The 12,946-nt window shown below is 41.8% G+C and overlaps 1 protein-coding gene across 2 annotated transcripts in view; it reads right to left on the reverse strand.

Moving 5' to 3' along the window:
* CDH11 (cadherin 11) overlaps window positions 1–12,946 on the reverse strand; it is a 147,825-nt gene that overhangs the window by 38,060 nt on the left and 96,819 nt on the right. Inside the window, exons 3-7 of one of the 2 annotated variants that reach the window (XM_075995692.1) lie at window positions 11,259–11,396; window positions 9,212–9,611; window positions 5,043–5,337; window positions 2,077–2,196; window positions 451–618 (exon numbers count right to left, since the gene is read on the reverse strand). In XM_075995692.1, the coding sequence (XP_075851807.1) occupies window positions 451–618; window positions 2,077–2,196; window positions 5,043–5,337; window positions 9,212–9,439 (811 nt within the window). In that variant the 5' untranslated portion in view covers window positions 9,440–9,611; window positions 11,259–11,396. The remainder of the gene's footprint in view (window positions 1–450; window positions 619–2,076; window positions 2,197–5,042; window positions 5,338–9,211; window positions 9,612–11,258; window positions 11,397–12,946) is intronic. The other variant, XM_020282838.2, reaches the window with a different exon arrangement.

Consider the following 12,946-nt stretch of genomic DNA (forward strand, 5'->3'; position numbering starts at 1 on the left):
AGCTTTGCCCAAAGTGCAGACTCATGACACGAATACACGATTATTTTTGTTTTAAACCACTGAGGTTTCCAGCAGTTTGTTACGTGGCAATTGATAACTGATTCAGGTACTGTTCTATCTGGGTTAGAAATGAGCATGCTGAGCTAGAGTAAGGTTAATTAATTACTAGATACTATCACTACTACTTGGTGAAACATCTAGCAAAACAGAGTTTCTGTTTCCAGGGTCGTAGAACTTTTTATGTCTTCTTTTTCTCCCATTACCTCCACTTCACCTGCATTTTTGTTGTTGTTGTCGTCTTGTTCTGTTTTTTTTGTAAGAATGCTAAAAAAAGAGCCCCTTATTTTGGGGATTTTTCTTTCTGGAAGCTGAGTAAAGCAGGAATGAGTTAGAGAAGAGAGAGCTGTCTGTGGCACCACTGAACAGTGAAAGCCAAGCCCACCTACTTACTCTGCGGAAACTTTGGTGGGTTGTCATTGACATCAGTTAGTGTGATGGTCACTTTGGTTGTCCCTGAGAGTCCGCCCATGTGTCCCCCCATGTCCTTGGCCTGGATCACCACGTGGTATTCCTCCTTGGCTTCCCTGTCCATGTTGGGCAGGGCTGTTCTGATGATACCTGCACAGATGAGCAGAAAACATCACAGATATTCATTTACAATAGCATGATAACAACAAAAATGTTCTAGGCACTGGGGAAACAAAGATGAATGAAACAGCCCATGCCCTCAAGAAGAGTCATTTCAACAAGATAATTATAACTGAAGGAAGCCATTATGATCACATCATTTCAAGCAAATAAAAAAAATACTATATGTAGCATTAATTTTTATTTGTTTCATATGTTTCACTGTATATGCAAGTAATAACCTCATTTTTCTCGGGTATAAAGATCCTTAAGATTGGAATATCGGAGTGGTCATTGCATAGATACCCATGACTAAACCCAGCAGAAACTTTCGTTAAGTTTATTCCCATGTGCAATTTGTGGAAACATTTCTATGGTCCATATTAAGTTTAAAGTAGGAGGCATCTATTTCATGCAATCCATTAAAAGGTGAATATTAATTTTTGAAAGAGTAAACCAAATGGGTTAAAAATAGCCATAACACTTACACAAGCACTTAATTGCCCATGACCACACTGAAAACAAAGATAAATTAATGATTGGATTCTACAGGGTCCCTGGATCCTGGCATGTGATTTGTAGGCTCACTTAAATCTTTAGGAAACATTTGGAAGCTTTGTCTCTCTGTGGATATGGTAACATTTATAGGAGAAATATAATATTATATATATTATATATTATTATATATTATATGGGATATATTATATATAATATTATATGTAAGATAATATAATATAATATATATAAATAGAGCACTGTGGAAGCTTTAGTCCTGATCACTGTCTTCCTCCACGGTATGTGTGAGTGATGAGCATCACCCTCGAACTCATTTTCCTTATCTATTCAATAATTTGGTAGGTTTGAATTCTGGTTGAAAGTCAAATTTGGTATAAAATCATTTGACACATTCTGGTTTTGGTTTTGGTCATTATATTAACATTTATTCACTGTTTTGGTTTGCCCTTTATTTTCTCTAACACATTTGCAGAGCCTGCTTTCATAGATGCCAGCGTGCAGCGGGGAGCCATCAGCACAGCAGAGGAGACAGGAGATATGCTGCCTCCTGAATGTACTAGAACATTAACGCACGCCCCTGACGTCCCACCTGCACGGTGAGCGTCAGAACATGCCTTGAGATCTGCCTGTTTTTATACGAGGACCTAAGTTCTACGGTCTCTTAATCTGATCCACAGTCCAAGAACCTTCTGACATCAAAGTTGCATTTTAAGATTGCACATGTTATTGTGGCATTGTACAATAATAAATGCATCATCGAATGCTACCTATAGGGCAGGCGCATGCTTAGTGTCTAACCCTCACACTAACTGGAACGTGGCCCTCTTTACTCCTTTTTATATTTGAGAAGACTGGGAATCTAAGGGGTTTCGTGAGCAGGCTTGGACTCCATATTCACAATGTGTCACGAATCACAGGGACATTCCACAGTACCTGTCTGTGCTTCCACTGAGAAGTAGGGTTGTCCTTCGAGAATGCTGTACACCAACTTGGCGCTATTGCCATAGGTGGGGTCATCGGCATCGGAAGCTGTCACCTGGATTACTGACGTTCCTTAAAAGTGGAATAAATTAATTATCAACATCCCCTCAGCTTTTCAAATTATATTCTTATTTACAAAGTGTCATTTAAAAATTAAGCCCTGAGGAAGTCCCCACAAGTATTCAACATGCTGTCACTTCCCTGGAGTTGAGATGCAAAACAATCTTCATCCTTTCTTTCTTCCCTACCTCCTTCCTTCCTTCTTTTCTCTTTAATTCCCATACTTTAAAAATAGACTTTCTATATTCATAGTACACCCGCCTATGCTTGGAGGTTAAAATAATAATGTGCACATTATTGCAAAAACATTTGAAAATCCAGGTAATTGAAATGTTCAGTATATCAAATAATTAAATAAAAATCTTCCCGAAGAGTATAATAAATAATAATTAATGATAAATTGCTTTTCATGAAAGGACAGAGTGCAATCTTCCATCTGTAACACAGCAATAAATACATCATTTTATTGTTGCTTTGCATGTAATAAAATTGCTGCTAATACTACATTTTAATTAATTTATGGCTATAAATATTGTGCAGAATGTTGTTCCCTACTGGCATGAAAATTACATCTTCCCACCTCGAACGGGTCTGATAGCCAAAGAACAGTAACCACCAGTAAACATCTGGTGAGTCAGAATGAAGGGCAACCAGAGAATTGAAGAAACTTGGGGTTTTGTTTTCCCTAAAAACAACCACCTCTGTGCCTGGCTGGTCACAAGTGACAAGTATCTGAAGCATGGTGTGTTGGGATTCAGAGAGCTGAGCGAGGAGGTGGAAGAAGAAAACCAGCAATTTTCAAATGTCTCTGTGCCAGGTATGGTTTGGGGCACATTCCGGGTACTCTGCCAGCATCCTTCTACTGGGTACTTTTTATAAATACATCCACTGTACTTGTGAGAAATCGAGTGTGAGAGCGATGGAGTTTTGCAAACGTATTTCACAAAGTTGGTTATTGCCGGAGTCAGGAGCCTAACCCCGATCCAGCAAGCCACAAAACTCAAGTTCTCTCTGTGGCATTTTCAGCAGAGGGGAAGGTTCTAGGAGGGAGCAAGGGGGCCAGTTCATACCACCTCTGGTCACCTCTTAATTTACAGCACTGTCACTGATTTCTGTGTGGTGTAAAAGTCAATCTCACTTTTTTCTAGTTACTCTTCTGTAACTCATTATTTCACAGAAGTAGTCTTCTTTGAGCTTTTCCCGTGTGTCAGGCGCTATTCTATAAGGAGAATATCATTGTAGCAAGGCAAGGGAAATTATTCAATTTTTATGCTTCATTTACTTACAGAACTCTGCTAAGTGCTTTTCAACTCTTTGTATTTTACATCTATTTGATTTAACCCTCATCATAGGGTTAAATAAGGATAGTCATACATTATCCTTATTTTTATAGATGAAAAAATGAAAACTCAGAAAGGAGTCAGAAGTCTTCTGGGTTTCCATGACTGGTCAGGAGAGCAGCCAGGACTCACGGTACTACTGTCTGACTGTACTCTCCTGTGCCCTAACAGGAGGTCTGGGTGTTACCCTAAACATCCATGAGCCCCCGAAGGTGAGAGCAATGGAAATTCCCCTGGATTATTCTTTTTGATGACTTGCCTTTCCACCCCATTCCCCACCCCACCCCAATTCCTGACACTGCTGTGTCTTATATGTGGATGTATTTGATGTCTGTTGCTTCTCATCAGAATCCACATGTGAGTACCGAGACACTGAAGGATTGGGCAGGGAAACAGAAAGAGTTGAAGGTGGGAAATGCCTCCACCTGGCTATCATAAAGTATGAACTTGACTTTATCTGGAAGAGGAGCAGTGCACTGTTTTCTGGCATCAAAGGCTCTATATTAGCACGTCAGAAGGATCTTAGGGTCAACATCTAACTTTATTGAGTAGGTTGATTCCCAGACTTGGTGCTTGGTTTTCTCATCTGAAAAACAGGTGGTCTGTCCCTTACGATCTTTAAATCCATTTGAGCTCTACATCTCTTCTAATCTGACTCATTCCCTGGTCAGAACAGTTCTATTCACTGTCTGAAAGACAAAACTTTCTTAATATGAGAAATGTTTCTCAAAAGACCACAACTGTGTGCATTCTATAAAGCCAAATGAAAGTTTTTGCAAGGAGAAGGTGGCTTGTTGAAGAACTCCTTCAGAAAATTATCCTTTAGCAATGCAACACATCTTGAAGCATGTTGAAAAGAGAGACTTCCTTCTGAATTAATAGATGGTGACATAATGTTGTGGTTAAATGTGTATTCTGGGTCCACTTAATAGCTCAGATGACCCTGTGTAAATTAGTTAAACTGTTTCTGGCTTGGGTTTCCCATCTGTAAAATATGACAAATTGGAACTACCTCACTGCAAAGATTAATCATTGCAAACATTAAATAAAGGAGTGCATACAAGTCATTCATTATCATGATGCCTATATGCAAAAAATATTACCACTGTTATTACGTATTGAACACCAATATGCCATAGTGATTGGATGCATTATCTCTAATCCTACAAGATCAGAAATCACTATTCCCATTTCACAGAGGAGAAAACCAAGGCTAAGAGATTAGAATGTAACTGGCTCCAATTCACACAGTGGATGAGCATAAAGGCCAGGATTACCCAGATTGAATCATGTCCTTCCCATTCTTCCACTCATCCTCATATTTTATGGACTTAGATTTAAAGACTTCAGGTCTATTTTAAGTATTTGAACTTCAGCTATACAAATTGATTTTTTTTTAAATTTCACCATAGAAGATACAGAATAAGTTCTGCTTCCTGATTTGGGAATATGGGCGTTAGCCCACCCGCCACACAAAGGCCAGGCCTGGAAGACTGCAGGTCTCCCTTGTGTACGCACCCACATTGGACCTCTCAGGCACGTTGGCGTGATAGGTCTCGTGCAGGAACTCCGGAGGGTTGTCATTAATGTCCTGGACCTTGACGATGAATTCCGACGGCGGCTCCAGTGGCCGATTGGTGTCCCTGTCCACTGCCTGAGCCATTAGCGTGTACTGGGCTCTTTCCTCTCGATCCAATGTCTTGGTGGCATGAATGTTCCCTGATTTGTCATCAATCACAAAAATGGTTCCAGCTCCTTCACCTGAGAGAATGTATTTAATGTTCCCATCACCAGAGTCAATATCCGAATGAAGCTAGGGAAAGAGAAACGGAGATTTGTGATTCCATGAGGGATGCAGTGGGGACAGAGACTCACTTATAAGCTGACTGCAACAACATGCTGCAGACACAAACACACACATACACACACACACACATCCTGAGAGGGAGATCTTTTCACCCACGTTTTACAAAAAGGTCACACATCTGGGGAACAGTGAAGCCGGAGTTCAAAGATATATTTTTTAATTGTAAGATGCATGCTCTTCTTCCACCTCTCTTCATATATATACACACATATAAAATATATACACATATACGTATCTGTTAATAGTCTGAAAGAAATGTATGCATATTTTCTAAAACACATAAACAAGGATTTATGCAATAAGGAAGTCTCTCTCTCAATTCTGACAGTAATTCTTTCATTTTCTCTGCTCAGACTATTGCCGTTACCATCTGCTTCTGAATCCTCCAAGAGATTTTTCTCTTCCACACGTATGCAAGAATGTCTGTACAGATACATACATGTCCTAGTGTATTTTGACACAATGAAGTGCCATAGTGCACACATCGTTCTTCACCTGGCCATTTTCCCATAACAATACATTCAGGTGGCCTTCCACATTTGCACTTATAGATCTTCCTCATCCACTGTAAGGATGTTACCATTTCTTGTAGTAGGACACTTAGGCTGTTTCCAGGCTTTTTTTTTTTTTTCTACAAATCATTCAATTGATCAGACCTCCTTAGAAGACCTGCTGTGCGGCACGCAGGGTATGAGGATGTGGGGGTGTGGTCTGTCTGGAAGAAGCATCTCTTCCAACCATAAAGGGCAGGGTGGGTGGGATGGGAGGATGGATAGATATGCAATTCCTTAGGCCCCAGAAAGAGCCTTTAATATCCTTGGGTTTTCCCCCTCTTTGACAAAGCCTTGAGATACGAGGACACTCCCCTAAAGTCACACTTGTCAGGCCCAAGAAATCATCCAGGCCTCTTAACTACTAATCCTCTGCTTTGCCGCCCTGACTCTGCTCTGTGTTTCCTAACGTGGAACTCCTAAAGACCACATCTGATTCTTCTGCAGCAATAAACTCTTCACCCCCCTGTTGCTCAACCTCAGTTTCTGCAGGTGTCCTCTTAATCTGAGTTCCCTGGTCCTCATCATGTCCTTTGTGGGAAAAGGTAAGCATTACTTTCACTGTCTTCTTAGGCTCCAAGAGTAGCCAAGAGGAGAAAAAGCCATTGGTCCTATCTACTACATAAGAAAGCACGCCGTAAACTAAAGAGCTGTATTCAAATGGCATTTAAAATAACAGCAACAATAATTATTATTAATGCCATTTAATATCGATAATGTTAGCACTCTTATTTATTACTAATGCCATTTTAATAATATTACTATTTTAATTTTAATTATTACTATGAAAGTAAGGCCTAGAGAGTTTACCCAGAGTCACAAAGCAAGACTGAAGGCAGTGCTTTTTAAAATTTTATAGTGTTTCAATTTCCCACAAGACATCTAATTGATTTGCAGTGATTCAATGAAACACTAGATATTTCAGCTCAGGGGATGCCTGTAGGTACAAATCATGAAGACTATTTGTTTTGGGTCCACAGTGTTTCTTGGGGGGTTGGGAGGGGGGAAAGCAAACCTTCCTTCAGAATTTGTTATTCATGACCAGCTATGTTTTGCCCTGAAATTACAACTAACACATATCTTATGAATAAGGCAGTTTTTGAGTGAAATATGAAGCTATTTGATGGTCCACAATGGATGAACAGAATTGCCCCAATCTTCATACAAATTTCCTCAAAGAAGGCAAGGTCCCCCCCCCCCAACCCCCGTCCCTATCCCCAGGGAGGCCTGTGTGTGTTTGTCTGTTTTCCCAGCTTCCATACCTGGCAAAAGTTAGCAGCTCAGACTTGTGACTTAGGATAAATAAATAAATGAATAAAATGCTTACTTTAATGGGAATGCCCAGACATTGAAAGTTTCTGGGGACCTTCACAGATTTCATGCTAACTTGGCAAGTTTCTGGGAAATTGAATAGATCTATTTCATCATCAGCTAAATAACTGAAAATTTAACAAAACATATTCCTCATTGTTTTTTCTACTTGGCTTTCGGGCTTGAAAGTTGGATATAAATTCTCCTTTTCTTTTCTCTCTAACAAAGATGATCTACACAACAGACAAGGATATTTATTAGGTTCCACATACATAAAAAAAAAAAAAAAAAAAGCAAGTTTCGGGAATGATTCAGTGCTGTCAAGGGATGGAGCTGCTGTGGCATACTAAGCCAATTCCTAACTGCAAAGACTGATGGCTTCCTTCTCTGCATAGCACAGCATGACACAGACTCTGTTTCCTGAAAGAAATCTGAAAGTCCGTGGTTTGCCAAGTTTCACTGTTCTAGGGCATCTTAAAGCACTCAACCTTAAATGTCACCCAATCAAAAGTTGTTAGGGAACAAGCCATCTACTGTATTCCCCTATTTATGGGGAACTGTCTCAGCATATTTTAAAAGGAAGAGCCACAGGATCCAGCCACTTTATTTCTTTATTTCTCCCACCCAACCTGACATCAGACTCATTCTCATTTGCCTAGCTTTTGAAGATCACATGCAGTGAACGATGCTATATTTTTCCTTTTTTCCCATCTTTTTTTCCCCATGTTCTTTTCTAGGCATGACCATTGCACGCTCCACAGAGATGCTGAAATGGTCCCCCAGTCCTGTGTCTTCTGCAACCCCCCCCTATGTAACACACATGCTGCTCCCCATTGGGAAAGTATCGCGGTAGAAAGTTCTATTTTCCCAGAATGAGACATTCCCAGAATGAGATAACTTAGTTGGAACACCTCGGGCTCAGAAATAAACACCCCTCAAGTCTACTCTTCCTTCTTTTCCCTTTCACTGGATAATTCTTGCTGATCTTTCAGTCAGATCACAAGTTATTTTCATGTTCTCCATAGAACCTACCCTCCCAAATGTTACCATGTAAATTCATAATCATTTATTAAGTTTCTCTTTTTCACTAGACTCTGAACTCTCTGAGGTCAGGGACAATTTTAACCAAGTTTATATTTCCTAGTACTGCACCACCTGCACATAGTAGGGTTTCAGTTCTTACCCATCTGAGCGCCTATCTTCTTCTCGTTCTTATTTCACTGTCATCTGAAAATACCTTCATGTTTTACTACAAATGATAGCAGGAGGTCAGTTTTTCAAAAATAAATGCTGGCCTCCCTCTCTACACTTGCAGGTTCCTGGAGGATATACACAGAGAACTCAGAACCTGGGACCTTAAGTCATCCCTAAAGCAACGGGGGGGCTAGAACCACACCCATCCTTATGACAGGCGTCCATCTCTTCTCGGCCAGGCTTAGCACCAGCACCAGGGGACACAAGGTTGACACTGCCCCTGATGCAAAGTAGCTTGGGGTCTAGTGAGGGAGACAGATGAATAAATGGACATGTACGATACAGAAAGGAAACATAGGATGAAAAGAGTCCAGGGGATTATGAGAACACAAAAGAGAGGCATTGAAGTTGGGGTTAGAGTGTGGCCAAGGGAAATACCTCTAGCTGGAGAATAGCTAAATAAATTATGGCTATGTCCATTCAACACGCTATTAAGCAGCCACTAAAAGTGGAGTTTTTATGTTACAGCATTAAGTGGAAAACGGAAGAAACATTCTCAACATGGGTAAGTCTACAAATCGGAAAAAAAAGTTTCGGAAGGATGCATATACAATGATTTTGGGTTTTTACTGGATGATCAGATCATTAGAGTTTTCTTGCTTAGATTTTTTTTTTTTTTTTTTTTTGGCGGGGGGCGGGTATCCATACACTACTATTCCAATGGTAGGGACAGAGAACTCAGTGCCGAATGGAAGCAGCCTTACCCTGCCCACGAGCACGGGGTCAGGCCCGGTGTACTCTTCGATCACGAAGAACTGGTTCCAGACCCAGCCCCGCTTGGAGCGCTGCAGCACCTGCCCCTCCTTGCCCTTCTCGTGGTGCCCGTGGAAGGAGGGCCGCAGGTGGCCCCGCCGCTCCGTGGCGAAGGCCTGGCTGTGGCACAGCATGCCCAGGCACACCAGGGCGGCTTGTAAACAGTAGTTCTCCTTCATTTTTGGTTACGTGGTAGGCACAGGAGAATGCGGCTGTCACCCCTTCCACCAACCCTGTGGTGGTCTTCCCGAGGGCGGCCTCCCAGACGCGTCACGCAGACCTGTCCTGGAACGGAATGTCTCTGCTCGCTGAGCTCATCACGTCAGAGCCGCCCACTTCCCCAGTCGCCTTCTGCAAGCAGAGAGAGAGGTTAGGTTAGCTGTGAGCTCTGTCCCCACATCATGTCCCTTCTGTTCAGCAAAGCTTCAGGTCTGAGTGTCAGCTTTACCACTTGGCAGCCAGGGCATTTGGGGACACGAAGCCAAAGACACCAGATTTCTGAGCTCAGTTTGCTCATTGACAAAACGGGGTAAGAGACATGCCCAAGATTGTCACAGGGATTAAGTGAGTAATGCATGTAAGTCTCTTAGCACAATGCCTGGTACGTAGGAAGCACTCTATATTTATCTGTTATTATAATTGATCAAAGCTGTGTTTGGATACATTTTGTAATAGAAAAACTTGGGTCATTATGGGAGGTCAGAAGAGAAACACATAAGCCACACTGAGGATGACAGAGGGCAGGGCAGTTCAGAGAGAAGACAGATGACTTGGCTCCATCCCGAAGCGAGGTTGCTGTAATAAGAAGGGAGAGGATGGGATTCCATGCATAAGGAAGCATGTGTCTCAAAGCCCAGGGGTGGTCAAAAGCACAGTGTGCCCCAAGACTTCTGCATGACCATAAGAAGGAAGGCAGGCCATGGCCCCTGCTGGAGGAGGGAGACCCAGGCAGATGGCCACTGAAACATTTACAGGAGAAATAACAGGTCAAGTTCTCTTGGGTGACTCAGTTAAGGCCACCTAATCAATTCAAGGAGAAAGATTTGCTGTTGTCTGCTCAGAGATCCACCCAAGAAGCCAAAGATCCTTCTTTAGCCTGGCACTGCCACGCACGGAGGATGCCTTATAAGCACTCTCTAACCAGGAGAAGCAAAATAAAATCCAAAATCCTGCCCTATCGGCTGGCCTAAAGGTCTTGTTTCCAGCACCCATCCGTGACCCAGCTATTCCGCATGTATAAGGATGAGCTACTACCACCTCCTGCCTTTCTACACTCTGTACAAGTTTCTGACCTACAGGCACCCTGTCCTCTCTCCGGCACTCTGGTTCTTGTCTCGGGTCCTTAACTCCGGCCTCAGGTTCTACTCTTCTTCCTTGGACTTAGTCTTTCTGGCACTGCGAACTTTATTCTTCCCGAAGGAACTTCCCTTGCTTGCTCTCCTCACTTTGAACCCACATTGTTTTCTGGAGAACCATCTGGAGTGCCACCCAGACCCCAGTTGGAGTCATGCCTCCCAGAACCAGATGACCTCATCACCACCCCATCACCAATGTGATGGGATCTCAGAAAGCTGTTGTGCGGGAAGATGGCACGTCCATGTGGAGGATGGCATTTTTGTTTCAGCACCAGGGCCTAAATGAAGCTAGAAAGCTTGCTGAGCATTGTAGGCATAACTGTCATCACCTAATTCATGCTGCCTGGTTTGCATAAAATGGTGCAAAGAAGAGGAGAGCAGCAAGGAGGGAACATAGACCTTGGCATCATGGAAGGTACATGGACTTGGAGATCAGATAGACCTGGATCAGAGTACCCCTCCCGTATCTTACGATCTGGGTGGCCTTGGTCATCTCCATCAGTCACTCTGAGCCTCTGTGTTCTCATGTGAGCAATGAGGATGACCACAGCTGTCGCACCCATACAGAGCTGAACATAGAGTGGTAAGTGCCTGTGCACTGGGTTTCTTCCTCTGTCCCAGAGCTCCCACAAGCCGCACCTACCGGTCTCACGCAGCAGGAGAAGGTGCTTTTGACTCTCCAATGGAAATGCCTAGAAGAAGGTGAGGAGGTGCTTTCTCCGGGAGAGGAATTGAGGGACGAGAGTTACTTGGGGTACCATAGCCATCTTGCCTTAGCAGTCTAGAAAATAAAATAATTGGTGGAATCTTAATTTGTTGGTACAGATCTCTTCCTTTCTAATGGGCTTTGACTGTGCCAACCAAAGTCTTTCTGTTTCCTTTGTAATATGGCAAAATGGTATCTGGGGAGGCCACGGATGTGCAGTTAATTCCCAGTGTCCGCCACTGTCCTCAATAACGCTTTGTGATGGTATTATGTTAGTCTCTTTTCAAGAAATAGGCAGTTTAAACCTTTAGTACTGGTTGCAGACAGACACTTCATGATATGTAAAAGGCTATGTGGAAGAGAGAGAAAAAGATTAAAAAGGCAGTGTCATCGTTTAACAGCTTCACCCTCAGACTGGGGCACTTTAATAATACATCAAATGCTGCTTCTAGCAAGTGAAACTGACTATGTGGAAAGAGCACAGAGAGGGCCCCAGGAGGGGTCAGATCCTACAGTGAGGCGATATGAAGCAATGGGAAGATTTTTGGACTCCAGAATTGATCAAGAAATCTACCGCTGATTTATCATGGGACCTCATCAGCTCTCTTCTTGGAGGGTCCGTGTCACTGTCTATAAAACGAAGCCCTTGGGTGAAACTGTCTACAAGGGGGCTTCTGGCTTTATATACATGGTTAGGTTTTGGTAAGGGATTAGGCGCATTGCTTCTAATTCATACACTGTCTCCTAACTAGACTGAAAACTGATTAATGGGAGTGATTATATCTTATTCATAATTGTATGTCTGGCACCTGAGCTCAAAGCAGACCATCATAGAATCTGAATGTATGATTTGAACCACAACCCGAAAACTTGACACTGCCTCCACAGAAACTCAAGAAGAACAAAGAGGAAGGAAAGAACATATGGTGCGGCAAGATCCCTGCCCATCTTGCACCATGCCAAGTATTAAGCCTTTACTCACACGGTGATAAATTATTCTTGCATATAAACTGTGAAGTGTATTTGAAAGAAAGAGTTTAATTAAAGTTGATATTTCTGCACCTCTTTCTTCTGGCTGCCATTTTGCTGTAAAGCACAATTATTTCTGACACTAGAAGTGTTGAAACTAGATGACAACTTTTTTTTTCCCTTTATAAAAAAATCGTCAAGCTTAATACTAATGAATTTAAGAGTTTCCACATGATCAATAAATGGTAAGTTTCACTCTTTATTATAAAGATGAAATTATTTATTTTCTTCTGTTAGAAAGAATAGAAAAACAAACTTGCCTTTAAGAGAAATGACTCATTATTTTTACAACCAATTATTTTAAACTGATGCTAACTTTACTTACAAAAAACAGACAAGCAAAGATAAATCTAAAAGAAACTATACTTTAATTCCATTCCACACCCCTGCTTTTTGACTTTCAGTTGTTTTTATCTTTTTATACTATCTCTCTCTTAAAAAGTTGTTGTATTTATTATTTTTGATAAGTTTGCGTTTAAGTCTTCCTACTCAAGATATAAGTGGTTTATACAATACAATCACAGCAAGAGTATTGTGTTTTGTGTACTTACTGTTACCGGTGAATTTTATACCTTCAGATGATCTCTTGTTGTTCA

Source organism: Microcebus murinus, chromosome 20 (assembly GCF_040939455.1).
Source record: "Microcebus murinus isolate Inina chromosome 20, M.murinus_Inina_mat1.0, whole genome shotgun sequence".
NCBI classification, from domain to species: domain Eukaryota; kingdom Metazoa; phylum Chordata; class Mammalia; order Primates; family Cheirogaleidae; genus Microcebus; species Microcebus murinus.